At 45.5% G+C, this 24,965-nt stretch overlaps 1 protein-coding gene across 1 annotated transcript in view; it reads right to left on the bottom strand.

Annotated features, from left to right (window-relative positions):
- The window catches only part of LOC147031312 (unconventional myosin-XV-like), a 443,397-nt gene that overhangs the window by 224,193 nt on the left and 194,239 nt on the right, over positions 1 to 24,965 (bottom strand). The window contains exons 22-24 of the mRNA XM_085861560.1: positions 21,884 to 21,985; positions 17,629 to 17,712; positions 7,328 to 7,496 (exon numbers count right to left, since the gene is read on the bottom strand). Of these exons, the coding sequence (XP_085717686.1) occupies positions 7,328 to 7,496; positions 17,629 to 17,712; positions 21,884 to 21,985 (355 nt within the window). The remainder of the gene's footprint in view (positions 1 to 7,327; positions 7,497 to 17,628; positions 17,713 to 21,883; positions 21,986 to 24,965) is intronic.

Raw genomic sequence — 24,965 nt, 5'->3', positions numbered from 1 at the left:
ACACCCACCTCCTCCCATAAATCTGATTCAACCCCGGTTTTTAAAAGTGTGAATAAACTTTGGTACATCATGGGTGATGAAAGGTTGTGGTCAAGTTTCATTGGAATTGTGTGGAAAGTTTTGGATAAGAAAGCAAATACTTATTTTGGGGAGTTTAGCATGGATGCCACAGATCCCCGGAGCTTTACCCCCTTTCAACTGGTTCACCGCAACCTGTGTTTCGACAAATGAAGGTGGATCACACTTGATTGGAGGGTCAGCAATAGGGATTGTAACACCCCTGACATCCAACTCAACAGCTAGTGGATCCGCCTGGTACAGCCGCTCAAAGTAACCGGCCCAGCTGGCCTTCACTTTGGACTCCTCTATCAAGAGCCCTCCACCCTCTGCTCTCACTGCAGTACATCAAAGGATGGGCTTGGCTGAACGCAATGCGCGAATTCCCCTATGAGCAGGACGAGAATCACTTGACCACAGGTGATGCTCTACCCCGCTCACCGATTCCTCGTACACAGGGCTCCTTGTCCACCCTTAGTGCATGTACAGTTGTATACCTCAGCTTCCTGAACAAGTCAGGTCTGCCATTCAGCCTGGCCCTGCTTCTAGTCAGTGGTATCCAGTGTCCCTTGAGACAAAATTATTCTTCACCCGATGGTGAGTTCCAAGACATCCACTGGCAACATCAAGGATTTTGGTCTTGAAGGCACTCCACAACTCTTGAGGATTCCCCAAAGCACCCAGACCCCCCAAATCTCCACTCAGCTTGTTCCAAACCCCTCAGCTACCCTATCATCCTTGAGCTTGCCAACATCCAGTCCAGCTGGGATGGGACCATTCTCCCAGATTTAAGCCGCATCTTCAGAGCTGCGTCAACAAGCCTGTGGTCGGTATTGAGGAAATGAGCTCTCCGGTAGACCCTGCAGTTCTGGATCATCCTCCAGTGAACATCAACAAGCACATGGTCAATCTCCTTTGCCACACCACCAGCGTCGGAATACCGAGTCCAGAAACGAGCCTGTGGACACTGAAACCATGAACCGGCCACCCTAAGTCCATTACTTCTTGCAAAGTCAAGGAACTTAGTGCTATTCTGGTTCATAATTCCAGACCCATGGGGACCAACACACGTCTCATAGCCATCCCTATCAGTTCCAATCAATGCATTAAAATCCCCCCAGACGAGAAGAGTATCTCGCCTGGGGCACTCATCAACCACAGACTCGAGCGTGGCATAGAATGTGTCCTTCACGGTGAGGTCACTCGCCTCAGTCAGAGCATAGACAGAGACCAGGGAAATGACACCTAAGGAGTAACGAATCCTTAGTCTCATAATATGCTCGTTGAAAGGTGTTACCTCAATTATCATTGGAGTCAGCTTATTGGAGATAGCTACAGCAACTCCTTGGGAATGGTAACCATCAGAGCGACCAGACCAATAGTAGGTGTAACCACCTGCCATGATGTCACCACTATCTGGTCTCCGAACCTCAAAGAGTGCTGGAATACATACAGTTTGTCAAAACGCTTGAGCTCAGATCATAACAGAGACAGGTGATCATCCTCTCTTGGAGAAAGGACATTCCAGGCACCCACCCAAAGGGACTGCCTCACGTTAACCCAAGGAGACGACCGTCTGGTGGAAGACACCTCAGCACAACTCCCCCACACACCACCGCAATCTGACTACGGAGGTTTACCCTGTGGTTTTCCTCCTATCATCAAGGAATGGGGGTCCTGAAGGCTTTGCCCCAATTCCGTCATCCAGTGAGCTGCCCTGCAAAGGGCAGCAGCACAGGAGGTACTCCCACGGAGTGAGTTTTCAGATTTCCTTACATTTTGGGTTTTGCAGAATGAAGGGTTTTACGGTGGCTGGAGTGCAAATTCTGCCACGAACCTCTTAAATAAAAGCAACCCAACTGCAGGAGGACGTCCGTACACACAGTTGGGCACTAGTAATGGATGGCCGTTGGCTCACAAGGAGCTCCTCCACCCTTTGACAGGTTTTGTTTTTAATCCTGCTTGATGTCCATATCCATTAGGGTCCGACTTTTTAATGCCATGAACAAACTTTGGTACATTCAGAGTGATGAAGGTTGTGGTAAAGCTTCATCGAAATTGTTTGTGTAGTTTCAGAGTAGTGGCAAGTATTTGTGGACAGATGGACAGATGGATGGATGACACGCCATCCCATAAGTTCCCTTGAACCACATTCCAGGTGAGCTAAAGAAGGAGTTGATCATTTATTATCCTGAAGAACATGATAAAATACACCTTTCAGGAATTGATTGGCTTTGACAAGGGCGTCGCTTCCGTCTGATGAAATAACCATGTGAGAATTATGTCCATAGCTACATGATCACCAAGCAGAATATAGCATTAAAAAGAAAAGAAAACCATCATGACATTTACACTGGCCATCAAAGAACAGTGAGTTTGTAGTTTGGAAAATCCATATTCACAAAAATGTGAGAACAATGTCATGAAAAACAGGAGCACAATCACTCAAGGTTTTGTCAAAAAAGGCAAAAGATCAAAAAGCACATTTCCACCACAGGGTGCCCATGATCATGAAGTTACAGAGGTCATGTGTTCTCATTTTAATGCTCCCCCCCCCCCAGAAGGGGCAAAGGACGAGCAGCCTGCAATAGACTACGAGACCCAGGCTCCCTGGTTTCCAGTTCAAAGCATGATGACACTAGTCATGCACCTTCACAAGCCAAGCTCTGCCGATCAGATGGGCTGTATCCGCTTGTTGTTAATGTTCTTTTAATCACTTCAAAATGTTGGTGTATTCATGACTGTACCTATAAATGTCATATGTCTTTGTATATAGGCTTTTGGGGTCCTTGTTTGGGTGATACAGTTGGTCAAAGTCAAACGTGAAGAGCATACATTTTTTTTTTTTTGTATAGCGTTAAGGATTGTGGAAGAGCTAGAACACAAAACGGATCAGGATGCAATGTAACAAAAGGAACAGCAAAAAGAGAGGGAGGAAATGTCAACAGCAAGACTGAGGGAGAAAATAGACGGAGACAGCCAAACAACAGATGCAGTGATTCAGGATTTTGGGAGTTTTACGAGAAGGGGATTGCTGGTGGACTGTATGCGCCCTAAAGGAAATGGCATGGAAAGATCAGAAAGTGCAACACCATAAAGGAGATGGTAGAAGACAGAGACCCTACCAACCTATCTGTTATGGGAAAGTGATTGGCCCATTGACTCAGCTTCATTGTGGGAGATTCTGATATTCTTGAAGGCCTTGGTTTCCCCAACATCAAGCCAAGCAAGATGTGAGGAAGGGGCACCTGCCCAACAGGGAGAACAGTATTCCATGAAGCAGTAGATGAAGGCCTTGCTAGTGGATAGGTCAGGTGGGCCAAGGAAGGACTTCGTATGATGCAGGATGCCCAGTCGGCAACTGGCTTTTGCCAATTTTAAAATGCGGTTTGCCCAAAAAAGGTAATGGCTGATCTCTCAATAAGATCGTTAATAAAGTAGCTAGATGGGAGGGTTTGCCCCAGATGGAAGAGAAAGGGGGGGGGGAGAAAGAGAGAAAGAGAGAAACAGAGTGGCAGAGTGGCAGAGTGGCAGAGTGGCAGAGTGGCAGAGTGGCAGAGTGGCAGAGTGGCAGAGTGACAGAGTGACAGAGTGACAGAGTGACAGAGTGACAGAGTGACAGAGTGACAGAGTGACAGAGTGAGAGAGAGAGAGAGAGAGAGAGAGAGAGAGAGAGAGAGAGAGAGAGAGAGAGAGAGAGAGAGAGAGAGAGAGAGAGAGAGAATGTCAGTGTGAGATTTGTCAGGATTGAAAGATATATTCGAAGTTAACAAGCTTGTGATTTTTTTTTTCAAGGTTTGTGGAGAGGGAAGAGGCTGCAGCCTATCTGAAGGATGAGGGATCTCATCTAACCCTTACAGCCTATCTGAAGGATGAGGGATGTCACGGTAGAGTCATCAGCAAATAGCTAAAGAGGATTTTCCAGAGTCAGAGATCACTGAAGATGATCAGGAATAGGATTGGGCCAAGAACACTGCCTTTGAGCACTCCAGTCTTGACAGGGAGAGGAGATGAAAGGATTTCGTTGAGAGTCACATGTTGGCTATAAGAGCAGGGGAAATCAGAAAGCCATGTGTAGAGTTGGCCTTAGATGCCACAGAAAGAGAATTTGGAGAGTGAGGTGGGATGCCAGACTGTACCGAAAGCTCGAGATATGTCTGGGGAGACTGCCCTGATCTCAAGTCTGACAGTGTTGAGGGCCTCCATCTATTGTTGGGAGAGTAGGAGCAGCATGTCAAAGGTAGATTGACCTGGTCTGCATCCGAATTGGTGATCTGAGATGAGGTTGTTGAAGAAAAGGAAGGATTTTTGTATCAACTGGGATGGATTCCACGACCATGCTGAAGAATGTAAGTTCACATGTCTGTTGTGAAAGGGATCGTTTTTTGCATTTTTTTATGTAATGTAGTAATGATGGCTGATTTCCAAGCAGATTGAAGATGTCCTAAGGCAAATGATAGCATGAAAAGAGCAGAAATAGGATGTTGAAGAGCAGCAGAGCTGTTTAAAGACACTGGAGCTGATGCTGTCCGGTTCAGTTGCAGAATCATGGTTGAGGGTTGCCAGAATCTTCTCCACCTTCTCAGGTGCAAAAGTCACAGAGTCCAGGAGCAGTTAGATGCGATTGAATTGGGTGGGTACAGAGCGATGGCATGCAGATACAAGCTTGGAAGCAAACAGAGAATTGACACATTTGGCCTCCTCACAAATGGAGTCAGCTGTGGTGCCATTTGAAAAAAGGCAAGGGATGAAAGGGGAGCACACTCCGGAAACAGACTTAAGAAGGTGCCACCAAGTTTCAGAGGAGGGAGGCGACATTGAAAGTTCAATCGTGGGGAGGAGAATTCATTACAACCTCCCAGCCTCCAATACATTAACAAGCGGCTTGGTATTGCTTGCCATCGCTTTCCAAGCCAGCCATTCCATATCAACTGCTTTGCAAACCTCTTTCCAAGCTGCTCGGCAAGTAAAGCAAGCAATTAAGAGAGGTGCTTGGAAAAGCAGAAAGTGAGCTGCTTGCGAACGGAACACCTCTGTATGTTTGCAAAAATGCCTGCTGTAGTCAAATTCAAAATGCTTGGTGGCTATTCCACCCCCCCCCCCCCTGTCACAGAGGATGACAATGAAACATGCATTTCATACTTTTATAGTTTTCATCTTAATTCATTAAAATATACAAAAACCAATCCAATCTCCTCCCCAAAATGTACAGTGGCAGGTCCCTAGATAAGCTTGGCAGGGGGCTACTCCTTCTGTCTCTCCATTTTTTCTCTTCCTCTTCCTAATACTTTCTGTAGCTGCTGATAGCAAAAAAAAGTTGGGGAAAATTGTTGTCAGAAGATCAAAAAAAATCTGAAAACGATGGCCCGGACAGCATCTGCTCGAGTACCACAGTAGTATTGTTTACATTGGATACCGCCATGTTGTTAAGCAGTGCCGATCACTCTGTTCGGTTGCAGTGCAAGTTCGAGTGCTTTGACTCAAGTGAGTCGAGTCACTTGCTAATGGAACACACCCCCTGACGTCCTCTCCGACGGTTCCAAACGGTAAAGTCAGAAGGCTGGAACCATTCAATCAGGACATGCTCCTGCAAATAATGGAACAGATAAAAAAAATTGAAACTCAAATCGAGCCATTTGGAACTGAGAGAAAGAGACATGTTTGATCAATAATGGCCTGGACAGACGTCACATCAGTGTAGATGTCACGCCGCTCAAGGAAGTAGAAACGGTCCCCAAGATGAGCCAGTTGTAGGGTTTAGAGAGAAAAGCCACCGTTACCCATAATTTGCAAAGCAACCACTGTGGTTTGCAGTGCAGCGCTCACGGGTGCGCAGTTAAACCCTGCAGGGTTTTTTGGGGGGCACCTGAGACCGACAAGGTGTGGTGCGACACCAGCTCTGGTGTATGCACAGGTAATCAAGCTTGAGCCAGTGAGCCAGGCAATCAAGTCTGTGACATGTGGGGTGGTGGGTGAGCCTATTCAGTGTGGGAGTGAAGTCGACCACCAATGAGCCGTACCGATCGCCTTCGCTGGTGAGGGAGGCTATGTCTGTCGAGGTGTGAGAGCTGGAGTGGAAAGTCATACAGGATCCCGGGGTGTTGGATACAGAATCTGTGGGGGTCAACTCGGCACCATGAGTCATCAACTTGCCATGCACGGGATATGTGCTGATGGCCATAGGGCAGAGGTTAAGAAGGAAGAGGTTTAGCAGCAGAGAACTTAGAGAGAGACAGGCCAATGTGGGAGAAAGTCAGACAGTATTGTGTTTTTTTGTAACTTATTGCTCTTTTGAAGCAAAAGTACAAATTCAAGCATGATTAAATATAAAAGAATGCAAAGTGCAGCGCACAGGTTGTCTAACACATCAACTCTATTTAATGTACCAAAGAATGGTAGGTCATTGCAGTCACCCCTCACCACCTATTTAATGGACGGAAGAGAAAAGTGCTGCAATACATCAGTGTCCTCAGAAATTCCTGTCGTCTAATGAACTCCATAACATCTCTATTATAATACCAAGCTTGCACACTAAAAACTCGGCTCGCCGTCACACGATCCCTATGAAATTGCTGTGGCACTTAGCGGACATGCCGACAATGTTTGGGAAGTCTTGGCGTTCCATAGTACCACTTGCATTTTGCACAATGCGTATTATTGTCATTCCCCGTGCACGGTCTGTCGTCTGCTACCAGCTATGTTGTACTGCTATCCCGTGCATGTGCACGGGTATCGCTCGTAAGCTTGATTTCAGACAAGTCACAATAGTGGAAATATTTACCATTTCTGTCACTTTCATGGTGGTTCATAACCTCCTTCCTTCTGGCATGTCAAGCCCCACCATGAACCTCAATTTCTGGATTCAAAAAACATCTTTAATTAACAGTTTTAATAGACACTAGAAATTACGAGAAACCTCATCGGTTTCTCGTGAAAGAAAGCCAGGCATATTTATCCTTATTTTCACCTTATGTGATTTGATTACTTTCTATGGAGAATAAGGTTAACCTGAAGAAAACAAAATGATTCTTTGACGAAAAAAAAAAAGTGAATAGAATTTGAGACTTTTTGAACCAAACCATCAGATCTTGTAATTGAGGAAATGCCGAAGCCAGTATAATTCTCCTTATCATTGCTAGTAGGTTAATAAAGAACAATGAGGAGGGAGGAGGGCAAAGCATCATCTGCAGTGGGAAAAGAAAGAGATGGAGTTAAAGTTAAAAATTATGAGTTTTTATTATTTTTATTTTTTTTAAACTTGATTTCTCACCGAACTGGTTGAGGGATTTCGAGCTTTGGCTCAGAGTTTTGGTTATATATCTTGATGATGTTACGGATATTGTGTGTGGGATTCGGAAGGGTTGGATGGTCTGTGGCTTCTTCTTGTACTTGGTCGTCTTCTTCTGGTTCTGCTACTTTTGTAAGACTGTGTGTTTCATCTGGAATGCACAAAGCACTGATCCTTTAGGTACCAATATTTAAAATGACAGAAAAAAAAATACAGTGAAATAGAGTTTATCTTTAAGCCATATCCATTACTCTCACTACCTTTGTCAGCTTTATGTCAATTTCATTCACAAAACATACACGTCATAAAGGATGTAAAAAACATTAATAAAATAAAATAAATCACAGAATTACGACTGCCGTATTTTCCAGTGTATAAACCGCAATTTTTAATTGGCAAAAAAAAAGGAAAAGTTGGGGTGTAGATAATATACAGGTTTAGAAAAAAAGAATCGGTCTTAAAAACAATCAATACTGAATTCCAACTATATTCTAAATCATTGGTCCCCAACCTGCGGCCCGTGGAGCCCTATACTGCGGCCCGCGAGGACATTAAAATTGCGACATGGAAATGTGTTTTGATTTGAAAGGGGTTTACACAATGCCACTGCCGGCCGGCGCCGTGACCTGAAAATCCTTACACAATGACGCTGCCGGCCACTGCCGCTTACCGCCAGGAGGAATCAAATCAATTTGATTTTACCTTCCGGCATCTTGCGGCAGTATTTAAAATTAATTACACCTCAAATGGAAATTTGTTCAGAATTACAGTGCGTATACAATCGATCGATCGAATACATATAAAATTTATTAATTAATAAAACAATACTCCAATAAACCCCAAATGTTGTATCGATTTTTCAACACAAACGCTGTGTGACAGTATCAAGTTTCTCAATAAAATGCATCAATTTTTTTCTGACTCCCAACATCCTTGGGAGTAGTGAATGCGGCCCGTGGGATCAAAAGGTTGGGGACCACTGTTCTAAATGAACACTTTTGAAGCAGTCGGAACTGGGTTAAGCTCGATTCCACCATTTAAATTTTGAAAACCGGTTGAGGTTAAGAGTTTGTACAGCTTTTTATTAACCATGTGCGGAAAATAAATAAAGCGACACCTGGAGTTTGGGCGAGGGGCATATATAGAGCCTCGCGGCTCTGAAAACACCATGAAACACAACAGAAGAACACCTGGTCTCACATCAAAAGAAGAATTATTCACAATAGCTCGAGTCCAATAACAGAGCACCCACCTGAAATAAGCTTGCTTGGCAAGCTTCCCTCATATGTCATGTTCAAGAGGAAGACAATGCCCAAAGACGAGTTTTCAGCCGGCGTCATTGTTCGTACACAGCAGAAGGGGTGGATAGACGAGGGACTTGTAGTGGTGACTATCTTTTTACATGCATCATTTTCAACATGAACATGCGATGCAGGGTAGAATTGATCCACCAAGCTTGCTCCTTCCATACTGACACTATGCTAGGAAATGCTGGATTATCAGGTCAGGTCAGGTATGGGAGCATGTGCCAGAACAGCGCGTCGCTGCGTCCACTTTCCGCCGGTAGTCCAGGGACCTCCGTCTGGCCATCCCCCAGGCAGATGCCTGGCCCATCTCCATCTACTTGAGATGCCGATCAACCTGCTGCAACCAGGAGGGGCGTGGTCGGCCCATTGGCCTCCTCCACTCACGAGACTCCCTCGCATAGAGGATCAGCGTCAGGAAAAACGAGCCACATGTCCATACAGCCGCAGCTGACGCTCACGGACTATGCAGGTAACAAATCTCATTTGAGTCTCTCTCAGCAACCGCTCATTGGACATAAGGTCCAACCAGCGATAGCCAAGGATTCTCCGAAGAGACCTGGTACCAAAGGAATTAAGTCACGTCTCAGATCCTTGGTCAGAGTCCAAGTTTCGCATCCATAGATCAAGACTGGAAAGCACCAAGGACCTGAAGACTCGGACTTTCGTCCTGCACAGGTACCGGTCACACCCCATTATCCAGTGAATCCATGACTCCCAAGGCCCAATCCAGGCGTCAAATGACCTCTGACTCAGTCAGCAGAAACATGAATATCACTGCCAAGGTAAGTGAATCTCTCCACGACCTCAACATCCTCACCACAACAGGCACAGACAGCACAGCGGCATCCAAGATGTCATTTAAAGCCTGGATCTTAGTTTTGACCCAGGAAACCCATAATCCCAGTGGTTCCAACTCCTCATTCAGCACCTCGAGGGCCCCCAAAAGGATATCTAAAGTCTCTGCAAAGATGACTGCATCATTTGCGAAATCAAGGTCAGAGATCTTGACATTCCCAAACGATGCTCCGCAGCTTGATCTCTCTGACATCCTCCCTAGAATCCAGTCCATACAAGTGCTGAAAAGTGTAGGGGCCAGTACACACCCCTGACGAACTCCAGTAACAACTGGAAATAAGTCAGAGATGGTACCATCACATCTCACAGCACTCTCAGTACCAGAGTAGAGTTCAGACATCAGATCGATCAGTTTTGGTGACACCCCGCGAAGACCAAGAATCCTCCAGAGGGCATCCCGATTCACCGAATCGAACGCTTTGCAGAGATCACCATAGGCTGCAAACAGCCCCTGCCGAAACCCTCGTCTGCGTTTGGTGAGGACCCGAAGAGCAAGGATACGGTCAATCGTTGACCTATTTGGTGTAAAGCCTGACTGCTCTGGACGCTAGTGCTCAAGCAGATGGTGGCCAACCCTATCAAGAATTATCCGAGCAAAGACCTTTCCCGGCACTGAGAGCAGCGTCACCCCTCGGTAGTTGTTGCAGTCTTGGTGATCACCCTTCCCTTTCCAGAGGGAAGGGAGCATTGGAGTCAGAGTGGAGTCAGAGCTCTCTCTTATGGAGTCAGAGTCCCGGGCTTTGGTCAACCTTGTGCTGTGGTGGATATTATTACTAGTTTAGCATAAGACATCTAGTGCCGATAATCGAACCAAAATGCCTCGGGCCTCAGGTCCCAACGTGCCTAAGATCTCGGCGTCCACGTCGCGAGAGCCGGAGCAGTCACCTGCGGGTACTGTACCAAGAAGAGATCGGGTTTGCCAAGGGTCTGGGATGCACCTCCCTTTCTCGTGGCCAACACTCTGCAGTGCGAGCTGAAAGTATGGACAGACGAGACGAGGACGCCGCCGCTACAGTCGTCCCAGAGAGTGTGGCGCCAGAGCCACAGGCGGCTCAAGGGCGTGAGTGTGGGTGCGTGTGCGTGGACTATGGTCGAAACTTTGGGACGAGGACTTGTCTCGGGGTGCACAGACGGAGGGCACATCCCTTGGTGTTCCACGTGTCCAACCTCCCTCTGCGAGTAAAGGCGTGGTGGGACGACGAGGAGATGTACGCCATGGCCGTCCGTGAGGCGCTACTGGTACGCGATGGAGTAAAATTCGTCAACCAAGCATTGGAGCAGTTCCTGCCCACACAGTCGTTGGAGGCCATCAAGGGGAAGTGGAGGCAGGCCGCTTACAAAGCTCTCGTCCAAACAAAACTGACAGAGCAAGCCCAGGGAAATAATACGTAGGATGGGCTCCCCCCTACGTCATGTGTGCCCCCGAGGGATGTCGAAATTCCCGGAGATGAGATGGCCTCTCCCACAAGAGAGGCGAGGGTCCTGGTTCCCCCACCCTGTGAGTAGATTGGCCAGGCTGACTCAAACCAGGAGAGTGATGGTGACAAGTAGAAGGATGATATCATGAGGTACATTAAAGGGCTACCAAAAGGGACAACAGCATGAAGCGAGCACCGATTGGACGATCTGATCGGTCGCTTGCATTTGGTAAACCCTGAAGACCTTTGAGCCAAACTTGAGGGCATTGCAGAATCTGTAACATCGAGCGTGAGGGGCAATGCCCGCCCAGTCGGAGGCACCGGAGGTCGTAAGATGGGGGTGCCCCGAAGAGACAACGAGAGAGAGCGAGTTGGTGGCCGAACACATGAGACCGTATCGATACGAAAGCTTGACATTCCGCGTGCTCGGGATGAGGGCAACGAGGTGGCGAAGAGGCATGTTCGCAGAACCGAGTTCGCCTCGGTCCAAAGGATAATCCACGTGAACCCGGGCCGTGCCGCCAGACAGTGTATTGCTGGGACTTGGGGTCGGAGTAAATCTTCTGTGGATCCTGCAGAGATGCACCGCTTCTGGAAAGATGTCTTCGAGAGGGAATCGGAAGTGGATGCTGAACGTCTGGAAAACACCAAGGTATCTTGGCAGCTGGTGCGACCGATTACATCTCAGGATGTGGAAAGAGAAAAGACCCTGTTGAGAAACGGCGCACCGGGTGTGGACGGTATCACCTTTCGGCTGGTCCGCTCCGTACCGAACGGCTGTCTGAGCAAGATGTTCAATCTGTGGCTGCTTGCGGGGTATTTACCACTGTGTCTGAAAAGGCACAGAACTGTGCTTATCCCCAAGGCTGTGGACCCGAAGAGTGCTTCCGAGTTCCACCCGATCACGATCAGCAGCTTCCTCGTGCATCTGCACCATAAGATAATCGCCAAACGGTGCTCATCGGCCTTTGAGTTGCATCCGGCGCAGCGAGCGTTTAGGAAGGGTGACGGGTGTGCCGAAAATGTCATGCTTCTCGACGCCTTCCTCCGGGATGCTATCCAGAATCTTCAACCTTTGCGACTAGCCGTGCTGGACGTTTCAAAGGCCTTTGACTCCGTTAACCACGGTGCGGTTCTGAATGCGGCTGCGAGGATGGGTGCTCCGCCACCCCTCCTCCGCGACATCGCACAGTCATACGATGGTTGCGTGACGTACTTGGACTGCTGTCGTGATTTGCCAATTTCAATGACCCGAGGAGTAAAACAGGGCGACTCCCTCTCCCCCATTTTGTTCAACTCCGTGTTGGACGGGGTGTTGAGAAACATCCCAGAGGGAGTGGGAGCGAGACTCGGAGAAACGTCGGTGCCGGCTCTGGCATTTGCCGACGACCTGATCTTGTGTCGCGCACCTGGTCTGGGCTCCGAAGGTCTTTGGATGCGGTGCAAGCCTGTCTGTCCACGGCGGGACTGGCGCTGTACGTGGGAAAGTCTGCGACTAGCGATTACCATCGACACGAAGGCGAAGCGATATGTGGTGGACACTTCTGAAGTGTTTCGGCTTGGGCAGAGGAACCTGAGTGTGCTAGACGCGACGAGCCGGTTGAAGAATCTGGGAATTCAGTTCCAACCTCACGGGCGGCGCCATCCGATGGCTCTGTCCTCAAGGAAGGGTTGAGGAACCTAAGGCGGGCCCCCGTAAAGCCTCAACAGAGAATGTTTATGTTGTCGGTTGTCGGAGGTTGTCGGAGTTGTCGGAGGAATATGCGAGGAAATGGAGGTATTACGACACTCCGGATGTCCTCGACTGGGAAAGAAGCAAGTTCGGGAGCGAGAATATGCCACTTGTCTCCACCATCACTCTGAGCTGGTGAGGAGTCTGGGCGCCGGAATCGGCTACCATGCTCCGTGAACTCGGTCTCAGTCAAGCCGACCTAAGACTCATCTCCGTGATGGTCATGGAAAAGACCGCCCTCATCTTCAGAGAGTTCAAACGGTCCACGCTCACGCACATCGTCAGTAGAAGGTCCATCTCAATCCAGTCGTGTCACATGGCAAATAGGACGTACGGATGGGCACCAGAGAGGTGATACATCGCAAGGTCGGCCTTGGTCGAACTGATCGAGCGACACTTGAAAGGCAGAGCGGTCGCCGGGAGGACACATGGTGCGCCTGCGGGAGCGAACGCAATGTGGGGCACGCACTGGGCCACTCGGCGAGCTCTCTGCAAGCAGAGGCCGGGAGGACACATGATGCGCCTGAGGGGGATGCGGTCTTCCTCCGCCCCGACGTGGGTTTAACCTAAGTCAGGGGAGGTTGTTTGACGGTTCTCCCACGGGGCACGCGTCGGGCCTCCCGACACTCCTCCACTCGGTATTGAGCGTCCAGACGGCAGGGAGGTGGGTGCTGGCGACTCCGGGCCTCTACACCGGGGGGTATAATGGAGCGTCTGCACAAAAAGGTGCAAAGCCGTGGCACGATGATGGATTGACAGTATGTATATGGCGCCTTGAATGTTCAGCGGGGGTATGTTTTACCCTGAGGAGAGAAAGTAGTGAGTGTTTTACCCCGAGGAGAGAAAGTATTCCCCGGATTTAGTATTTTCATCAGTTGAAAATCAACATTTTGTGACGTGTTTCCCACTGGGATTTTTGACCTGGATTCTGAGGAGCATTAGCGACATGCATCTTGGTTGAAATTTCACCATTACTCCCGTCACGACATTGACTGAGCATTATGTTGATTGAGACTGCCGGCTTTCATCGGGAGAATGAGAAAGGTCGACCTTATGATGATCTGCGGCTGTATCGTCAAGGTGTGCTTTTTCTAGGAACAAAAAAACAAATCCTCTTTGTAATATAGTTACGGTTGTGGAAATTCACAGATCACCATTCAGGTTCCCCAGAGGTCAGTTATTTTGGTAAGAATGTGTTCCAGGTTAGATTTCCCCACAAATGTATAACGGGATTTATTCGTGTGCCGGGCTGTGAACCTTTGAGGTAGTGTTTTTCTTTTCTGTCTTTTATTTTAAACAAACATCTCCTCACCATCTTCTCCACAAACCGACATCATCTCCTCACCATCTTCTCCACAACCACCATCATCTCCTCACCATCTTCTCCACAACCGCCATCATCTCCTCACCATCTTCTCCACAACCGCCATCATCTCCTCACCATCTTCACCACAACCGCGTGAAGCCAGTGATTCCAAACACGTCCGCGTGAGACGACAAGATCGGATCAAAACGGCGAAAGGGGCGGAGCCAGCCGGGGGTGAAGGGTCAAAGGTGAAGGAGCAAAGCCCCGGGGTCTATAAAGGGCCACGTTCGCGAGCCGACAAGGCAGTTGAACGGTTGAAGAGACGCCAAGTCGTCGACAAAGGAGAACGGGTTGGAGAACGAGTTGCAGAACGAGTTGGAGAATGAGGTGGAGTCGGGAAGAGCGCCTGGAGAAGAGCGCTTGGAGAGAGCGCTCGAGTTCGCGCTGCGCTGGTGTGGTGGAGTCGGGAAGAGAGCTGGAGAGTTCGAAGGTTGGAGTGCGGGCAGAGGGTCGCCGAACAAGGACCCAACGAGGGTGGCCAGGTAGCCCCTTCATTCATCCCGACTCCGAGCAATTATAAAGGCTCACGAGCCCGGTTCTTCCTTTCTTTCTTGGGGTTTGCACGAAAGTCTGTGGCGCCTTGTCCATAAGTAACAAACTCATTAAGTGCATGTACATTACATAATAGACATCGGCTTTAGGTTTTTACTCGTGTCTTTTTCCCCATTTCCCCCATTCCTTGCATTGCTTGCATGCCTGTGTGGAAATAAATGTCCCCATTTTTGAATGTCACCTGCTCGTTGCGTCCCTTCCTCCATTGACTGCTATAATTGCGTTAGGAATAATTAGCTGGCTGATTATAAGCCGATAAAACGTACATCTGGTCCGACGGGGCTTGGCGATATAAAACCGCTCGGCAATCGTAAACGGAACGAGCTGCTTAAGTGGCTCGTTTTCATGCAGGCTCTGTTGAGGTATAAACTACCGGCATTTCTGTCTGCGCGAATAATTAGGTACATCGACAATTCGGCGATCGACCCTGTAGCACGTGGACAGAAGAGTTGGCTGGTTTATGGTTTGGTTAAAAACACCCGTAGCTGGTTTTCGGCGTTGATCCGAAAGCTGCGACGAGATTTCTCGTTCGGTGGGCGCGCGCGGCCGCAATTGAGCTAAAGGCGGTCGCCCGCACGCCGGATGGGTGGAAATCAACAACAATATTAACAAGCTGAATACCATGAATGATCCCGATGTTGAATGAAAGCCGATTACCAAATGATGTTGATACTTGGGCAGCCGATTACCAGACAATATAAAAATATAACAACAATGAATACCATGAATGATCGGGAGTCAAATAAAAGTCGATTACTAAATGATGTTGATGATTCTTGCGCAGCCAATTACCAGACAATACTTGCTGAACACCATGAATGATCGTGAGGTCAAATAAAAGCCAATTACTAAATGATTTTGGTGATACTTCCATAGCCGATTACCAAGCATAACAAGAAGCGAATACTTCGATATCGCGCGGCTGGGGGCAGTAAAAGTCTAGGTTAAGAATGATGAAACAACTTTGCAGTTATAAAATTTAAATGTAGACACGGTGAATTAGCATGCATGATGGGAAGAGTTGTGACATTGGACAAATTTCTATTTATAGCCCTCACATCAAAGGGACATACGCGGCCATAAGTGTGACAGAAGACACAGGACAGAATAGCCAATTATACAAGACGTCTTAAAAACACTTCTGGTGAAAAACAATGAAGAACGAGAGTTACAATGCTGTGCGTCAACAACTCACGGAACAGGAAGATTATCACTTCCTGCTCAGAAAATCAACTTCCGGCATCACACAGAAAACGATTCAGCACAAAAAACGTCGCTCTTCCGCATTAACCCCGCCCACAATTCACCAGGCAATCTCCGCCCACAATACACCCGGCAATCTCCGCCCACAATACACCCGGCAATCTCCGCCCAGATCACACCCAACAATAAGTGTGACAGAAGACACAGGACAGAATAGCCAATTATATAACAGCGCGATGTCGCCGCGCTGTAACAAGATGGCGACTATGCGAGACCCCCACCCCTTGTATGTCATGACGTCCATTTATTAGATAAAATAAATGTAGATACAAAGCCTGTCAGCTTGATGACACAATGTAAGGTGACATTGCAGTTAAAGATGACAAACACAAATCTATCCATATCTTAACGAAGACAATAGTGGGGGGGGTGGGGCGAGGGCCAATATCAGTTTTCGCGCTGGAACACGTGACTTAGAGCATGCGGATGCAAGGATGAGGATGAGGATAAATGTGAGGAGGATGAGGAGGAGAAAACAATTTGAAAACCCCCTCCTATTGACAGAGTCAAACGTCGGCGTAATAAATAAGAAAGAAAAATAAAAACTTGTTGGTATCCTCTCGTCTCTTCAACTTCTTGAAAATGAGAATAAGACCGTTAGATGGAATTAAGCGGAGATGGGATAAGTATTTTGACACCTTCTTCACTTTGTTCTGTACAAAGTTAATGTACAAACGTATTTAGATATAGATCAGAAAATAAAATGATCAGTATATTAATTTATTTTGAGGGTTAAAAACGGGGGTGTGGTTAATACACCAGAAAAGTTTTTTGTTGTTGTTGTTGAAGGTGAAAAACAGGGGTGCAGTTAATACAGGGCCACAGTTTATACACCAGAAAAATACAGTACTCATCTTCACATTCTCCATCCATCATAGGCATTACGCTTCTCTCCCCAATCTTGTATGAAAAGAAAATAAATATTCTCGTATAGAAGAGCAGAAGAGATGAAAAAAGATGATCACACTGAAGAAAAGAAATAGAGTAAACCCTGAAATATCATGGGGGTTACGTTCCTGAAAAGTGCCGCAAAGTCCAAAGCGATATAAATAAATACTGAAACATCATCAGAAAAATGGGGTTAGGTTCCTGAACTTGGAGAAAATGTAAAGGAAGGTGGGTAGCAGCCAAAAATAAATCACAATTAAAATAAACATGTAAAATAAGTATAAAACATACAAACAATGAAATAAACATTGAAATAAACATGTGAAACAAATATAAATCAGCATTACAACGAAGTCTTCTGCTGCGTTGAAGCAGATAAAATGTTCAGAAGCAGATAAAACGTGCCCACTCTCTTCTGTAATGTGTCTCAAGCACCCACCATACCTCCATTATTAATCCTTTAAATCGCTTCCCTTTGTAATCTGTCTATAGATGTGTTTCTGTCATAAATTGTTCTGCAGCTCTGCAAACCAGCACCCCTCCACCCCCACCACCGAAGGAAAGCAATTTTTTTTTGTCGCACAAGGTCATCACATTTCTCTACCTTTTTGCACTAAATTCATTTTTGTCCATCACTTCACACTTATGCACCATTATTAAGTGAAAAAACACAAGAGGTAAACACAAATACTATTGCAGCATACAGCGCAAGAGATCAGCGAGGTGGTGATTTGCCAAAAACTCAACTCAAAAACCAGGAATGGTCACAATTATGCCCCACGATAACCAGATAGGTATACGGAGAAGTTGCCCGTGATTGGTCAAAATTGCAAAAACGAAACCCGCGATATCTAAGGGTTTACTGTACAAGTTGTTGAGATGTGAAACGATGATCTCCAAACCTGGATCATGTTCAATGGCTTTTCCTCCATCATCAGGTGAAATAATGTCTGGGGGCTTTGTTTCTGCACTTGCATCAGGATTTTCTGTGAATGAGAGAGTAGAAATCATTTCACATAAAATGACAGAATTTATTTCTTTGAAAGTTTTGAATGCATTGTGGGTGAGCAATAAATCTTGAATAAAGTTTATTTTTTGAAAGTGACGTGAATTTTTCATTGCTAGCATTGAAAGTGACATGAAAAATTGGTTATTCAAACTGCATTCGTCAACTATGTTAAAATGATCTGGATAAAAGAGGGATAGGGTTCAGGTTGTGTTGAAGTTGTTTGTTTAATGTTGATAGCTTGTTTGCTTTTAGGGAATGTAAGAATGGAGAGAGATGATGGGGTTGAGACAATTGCTGAAATAAACTCATGAGCAATCTCCTTACTTCTAATGCATTGATATCCAAATAGTTTACATTTACAGAGTTTTGTATTTTTCCTTGTTTGCATTCCAAACATAATCACTGTTGTTGGAAGTGCAGCACTCCTTCATGTCTTCCCTCATCCACGGAGCTCTGTGAACCTGATCTGATCAGTTTGGCAGTGACACGCACTCTAAAGCCCAATGGCAGTAGTGGTAGAGAGTGCAGCAACCTCAACTTCCCAGCCAGGTGATGGGTTTCGCTCGATGAAGCAAGGGGGTAGGGACATCACAAAAAATAGTTTCTACTGCTCTGGTTACATTCACAACTACAAGGGTAAACAATTTCCTTTTGAACAAATGCTAAAATCGACTTAGCATACCTTACCCTCTCTGTTTTATGCATCGTCACAACCTGTTTACAACAACCCATCATGACCTTATTTTTGAAAGTCTTTCTGTCATGTATTTTATGATGTAAATGCTATTATAATTGGGCTAAACAAACAAACAAACAAACAAACATGCAACTTTCTATGTATAATATGTCATATAAAATGGAAGTTGACAAAGGTATGTGAACCAAGTGGGAAGCAAAATGAAGCTGCCATTTTGGGAGAGAAATATGATGGTGGAGAGAGAGTTTAATAGATATTGCTGGTGGGGAAAACGTTCAAAGGATGATTGTGAATATCTTGGGTTATTACTGGCACCAGTGAAGGTGAAGAAGGTTATGTTTTCAACCCTGTCTGTCTGTGTGTAAGATACCTCAAAAAGTTGAAGACGGATTCGGATAAAACTTGGTGGACAGGTTTGGTGTGTGGCAAGGACGAATTGATTTGATTTTGGTGAATATGTGGATCTGGATACGATAATTATTTAATTTTAAAGTGATTCTTCACCATTGAGAGATAGGGCCAAAAATTATATACAGAATGATGTTTCAAAAATGTATTGGGCCTGATATGTTCTCGTAGATCAGGCACTGCATGGCGGAGTATGCGCTCTACTGAGTGCCCTTCTAGTTGTGAATAAATTGGACTGTTATCATCTCATTTGTGGAATTTTTTGAACGCCACTCGTCGTCCAGCAGAGTGGGCGCCAATCAAGCCAAACAGATATTACACAGATAACTTGCCTTAATGACTTTCAATGAAGTAGAGAATGATACATTCAAACTGTTTTTTTTTTTCATTAGTGTCACCATATTGAACATAATCTGAGATTTAAATATTTAAATATCTGAGAAGCACAGACAAAACAGGGATTGATGAGAAAGTAGACAAAATTTACAATGCAGTGATACTGCAAGCAGGAAATACAGTATGGCATTGATAGTGGCCCATGGCATGGATAACTTGTTCAAGAATAAATTCCTTTACAAACACAATGAAACAAGTAGAAAGCATCTGAAAATGCAAAGTCCATCCTCATCCGTTTTGAACTCAGACTAAAAACTTGAAAACAACAGCTGAAAAAAGTAAAATTTATTCAACCTTCTTCTCCATATTGTCATTATAAGGGTTTGTTGAAACTTTGATGACAAAAGCTCAAATGGTAAAAAGGTTATGGCCTGGACAGACACAATGAAGGTCAATGGTAAATAAATAAATAAAACATGGAAGCGATTAAAGAAGAAAACCCGTCAGTGCAGTGGCAGAAGGGCTGACAAGGCCTAATTGTACTTACTGTGACTTTGTCCTTTGATATTTTGACTCATTTATTAATTTGTGCTCTCCATATTCTCAAAATAAAAGTTTGTTGAAAATTTGATGAAAAAAGCTCAATTGGCAAAAAAAAGTTATGCCATGAACAGATGGACAAAGTTATGCCCTGGCAGGGATGGTATGCCAAAAAGTATGTAAACAAAGTGGGGATGGTCACGAAATGATCATGTGAAACTATTCCTACATCTTTCTTTGAATAATTGTTGTTCTCTGTCCACCCATGCATCCATTTTAAATGACAGTGTATGTTGATCGTCTCCATGTATTCATTTGACCAGTGAAATGTTAAACAGTTAGGGAGCGCACGCACGCACGCACGGGCTAATAAGTGAACACAAGGAGCTGAAGACAGCCAAGCAATATAGCTGAAAGCACAAGGGTGAATGCTATTTACCAGAAAGCAGGCAAACACCAGAGATAAACAGAGCTGAATGCTTTTCATTTGAATGTACAGAAGCAAATGCTATTCAGCTGAATACTGTTCACTTCTGAAAATTTAACTTAAGACAGTTAATTGCAGGTGCTGTTCAGTTGATTGAAATTCATCTCACACTATCTGTCTTAATGTGACTCCAAGTAGATGTAAAACTATTCTTGCTTGTGAAGGCTCGTGTTGATCTGTTTCACCAAACAGGTAGAACAATGGATGGAATCAATAGGACATTGATGGCGGTATGCCAATCGCTGTGTGAAGAAAGGAGAACTGCTGTTTCGGCTGTTAAACCTTTGGCGGAGCAAAAGAGGGAGATGGGATGGGGAAAAGGTTGATATCGGGTCAAAGTGAGTCAGAAGACACTTCGCTTGTGGTAACGTTCCTTTCCTGTACCATGTGATGTTACAGATGGCACTGGAAAACTGTACCATCTGGATGAAGATCTCTGTGACTGGAGCTGTGTTTTCCAAGATGGTACAAGCTTACCTGTCACTGACTCTTCATAGTGATGGACCTGAACGTGCTGTTTCATGTCACTATCCTGAAGATCCCCAAACAGTCGAGCTCGTCAAGACAGGCCATCAACAGTCAGATATACATCGCACTCAATAGTCCTGGGAGTGCACACTTTGATCCACAACCGGCAGTGGAGAATTTTTTTACAGAAGAAAGAGCGCTGTTACAGTGTTCCAGACAAGGAACTCGACCACAACCAACACTTGGTAAATAAATTATTTGCTGAGGACAGCACTTTGTAACGATTTGGCACTGTATTGATCATTCTCGGTTCTCAGTAACCCTATAATAAATATATATTTTCCAAATCACCACTTTTCTTGACCCTTGTCGCCCAGTGAAATTTGCTCGGCTCTGCGCATGAGCAATCGGGACGAATTCAGAGCCAAAGTACTGCTAAACTGCAGGTTTGTTTTCCGATTTGTGTTCAAAATATAATGTTCCAGTAAAATTGAGTTGTTCCTCGATAATACACCGATGTTTGTGGATGGACGGCTGGACGGACGGACAGATGGAAGTGAACCAATTGCTTAACCCCGCTTTGCGTGCGCAGGGTAAAAATGCCTAATCTTCAGGATGACACAACCCCCCACCCTCCTCCTCCCCATGTGATTAATGAGCACTTTTAATTCCCTCCTGTCCTTTACAACTTTGGAATATTTTCCCATTTCTCTTCTTTTTATTGCACTGTATTTCATTTTATCTACCCTACCTCTCTTCATTTTCCTGTTATCAGTTTCTTCTTTTTTCACTTCTTTGTTCCCCTAATATCTGCCCTTTTCTGCCAGTCCCAGTCTCCTTGACTCGTAACTCCTGACCCCTGATTCTTCCTTTTCTGAGGTGTAAAAATGAATCATTCTCACCCCACAGACTCCCTGATCCCTGACGTAGCTCTGACGCATGCACCTCTGACACTTTATAAACCCTCACCCTTATCCCATCTCCCTCTTTTTGCTCCAACAATGGGTTAATGCCTGAAACATCAGCTTCTAATTGCTATTTATAGTAGTTATCATACTTCCATCACCGTCCAATTGATACCAGCAGTTAAGGTGACAAAACTGTGCGAAGACCAACAGGGGAAAAGTGGGAATACAAACAAGCAAAAGGTAGCTACGTATCTGATTCACACCAAAGATAGGCTCCACTGGGTGAATTTGTATCTCCACTGACCTCGATGCGAGTCTGATCGGACCAGTGCTTTTTCCACTGTTACTGGAGGTGGAGTCATCAGAGTCTTTCCCACTGGCCGGGAGATTGGTGGTTTGGTAAGACCTACGAAAACAACGGTTATTACAAAAAAGAAATATAAAAAATCGTGTAAAATATGAATGGATAAAACACGTGTTTGAATAGTGGTCTACACAGTTAAATGTTCAACTCCCCAGCAAGTTAATTTCATTATTTTTCCAGCAATGTGAGGTTATAAGTCCATGAGACAACTCAATCACTCAATTATACAAAAATACAGCTTTGGACATGACACTTTTACAGATACATTTTGGATATCATATTATGTATAATTTGAGAAGTGTCTGTTTTTGTTTGTATATTTTTGGGTTTGTTACCTTCGCCTCCAAAGGTGGACAAAGGTTATGTTTTCACCCCTGTTTGTCTGTCTGTCCATCTGCTTGTCGGTGAGTATGATATATAAATAAAAGTTTTGGATGGATTCGAAGAAAAACCTAGTGAACAGGTTGGGTGTGTGACGAGGATGAATTGATTAGATTTTGGTGAACATCCGGATACGAATCCGGACACTAGAATTTTTAAAGTGATTCTTTACCATCCAAAGATCGGGCCAAAAACGATATATAGCATGATATTTCAAAACGTTGTGGACGGATTATGACAAACCTTGGTGGATAAGATGGGAAGGTGACAAGAACAAGCCGATTAAATTTTTTAAAGGTCTGGATGCAGATCAAGCCTATCAGTGGAACACAACACACAAAATGTCCAGCCTGGCGGAGGTACGTGCTCTACTGAGTGCCATTCCAATTACCTCTGCCACCAATGCTGAACAGAGGTTATGTTTTCACCTCTATCTGTTTGTCTGTCTGTGAGTAGGATATCTGAAAAGGTTAGGACATATTTGGAAGAAATTTGGTGGACAGGTTGGTGTGTGACAAAGACGAATTGATTAGATTCTGAGGAAGATCCGGATCTGAAAACGAGAATTTTTAAAGTTGTTCTTCACCATTGAGATAGGGCCAAAACGATATATAGCACGATATCTCAAAAAGTTATGGATAGGTTTTGGCAAAACTTGGTGGATAAGTTGCGTTGATGACAAGAACGAGGCAATTCGATTTTGATTGAGGTCTGGATGCAGATCTGGCCCATCAGTGGCATGCAAAATGTAAACTGTTCAGACTTGCTGCGGAGGTATGCACTCCACCGAGTGAGGTTCTAGTTTATCACTGAAAGTCAAGGTGGAAAGCCGAAACTGCAAAAGTGATAGCACGAATCTTAGAATTTGCTATTTTTTGTGACAGATGATTGTTGGGTACAGATCTTTCCAACAACCTGACTGCAAACTGTGTTAAGAGAGATGTGAATGTAACCTTGTGAAAATTAACATATGCAATAGCACAAGTGGTTCTAATGGATGTGGCTGCTCAAAAGCTGACATTCAAAAAAGGTAACCAAAGCAAAAGCTGAAATTGGCATCACATCAGGTACAAAGCATGACATTTCAGAAGTTGACGATGCAAGCTCTTTGGAGATGAATCGATGTCTGAATTGTTTGTTAATAATCAACGAGAATAAAATCAGCTGTTCCTGTAGATTTCCTCTGCTGGATAGTGAATGTCACAGCAAATGCTCACCCGTGAGCACGAAGGAGCTTTCAAAAGACCTCCGGGATAAAGTTGTGAAAAGGCACGGATCACGGGATGGGTATAAAAATATTTCAAAGGCCTTGACTATCCCGTGGAGCACAGTCAAGGCAATCATGAAGAAGTGGAAGGCGTATGATACCACCAAGACCCTGCCGAGATCAGGTTGTCCCTCCAAACTGGATGATCAAGCAAGGAGGAGACTGATAGGCCACCAAGAGGCCAATGGCAACTTTGAAAGAGCCACAGACCTTTATGGCAAAGACTGGTCACTGTGCATGAGACAACAATATACCAAGCACTCCATAAGTCTGGCCTGTCCAGGAGGGTGGCAATAAGGAAGCCATTAATAAATAAAACCCACCATGAGTTCCGTTTGAGGTATGCAAAAAAACACTCCAGAAATTCTGAAGCCATTTGGCTTCAGATGAAACTTTTTGGAACTTTTTGGCCAAAGTACAAAATGTTGTGTTTGGCGCAAACCCAATGCAGCACATCACCCAAATAACACCATCCCCACTGTGAAGTATGGTGGTGGCAGCATCATGTTATGGGGATGTTTCTCATCAGCAGGGCCTTGGGTACTTGTCAGGATAGAAGAGAAAATTGATGCAGCAAAACACAGAAAAATCCGAGAGGAAACCTGTTGCCCTCAGCAAGAAAGCTGAAATTGGGATGGAAGTTCACCTTTCAACATGACAATGACCCGAAGCACAGGGCCAAAGTGACAATAGAGTGGTCAGGTCAGGTATGGGAGCATGCACCGGAGCGGCACGTCGCTGTGTCCACTTTCCGCCGGTACTCCAAGGGCCTCCGTCTGGCCATCCCCCAGGCAGATGCCTGATCCATCCCCATCTCCTTGAGATGCTGATCAACCTGCTGCAACCACTAGGCATGTGGTCAGCCCATGAGCCTCCTCCACTTAAAGGCTACCTAGCTGAGATAATCTGGTGAGCAGGATCAGTGTCAGGAAAATGAGCCACATGTCCATACAACCACAGCTGACGCTCACGTACTATGCAGGTAACAAATCTCATTTGAGTCGATCTCAGCTACCTCTCATTGGACACAAAGTCCGACCAGCGATAGCCAAGGATCCTCCGAAGGGATCTGGTACAAAAGGAATTTTGTCTCTGCTTCAGATCCCTGGTCAGAGTCAAAGTCTCACATCCATAGAGCAAGACTGGAAGCACCAAGGACCTGAAGACTCGGACTTTCGTTCTCCCGCACAGGTACCGTCAGTGCCAAACCCCATGATCCAGTGAGTCCATGACTCCCCAGGCCCGACCCAGATGTCTGTTGACGTCTGGCTTATAGCCAGCAGAGACATGAATATCAGTGCCAAGGTAAGTGAATCTCTTTGTGACCTTAACATCCTCACCACAAACAGGTACAAACAGGATAGCAGCGTCCAA

Source organism: Eptatretus burgeri, chromosome 2 (genome assembly GCF_056783735.1).
Source record: "Eptatretus burgeri isolate ZD-2024b chromosome 2, Ebu_testis_v1, whole genome shotgun sequence".
Classification (NCBI taxonomy): Eukaryota; Metazoa; Chordata; class Myxini; order Myxiniformes; family Myxinidae; genus Eptatretus; species Eptatretus burgeri.
This window is presented reverse-complemented; position numbering and strand designations above follow the sequence as displayed.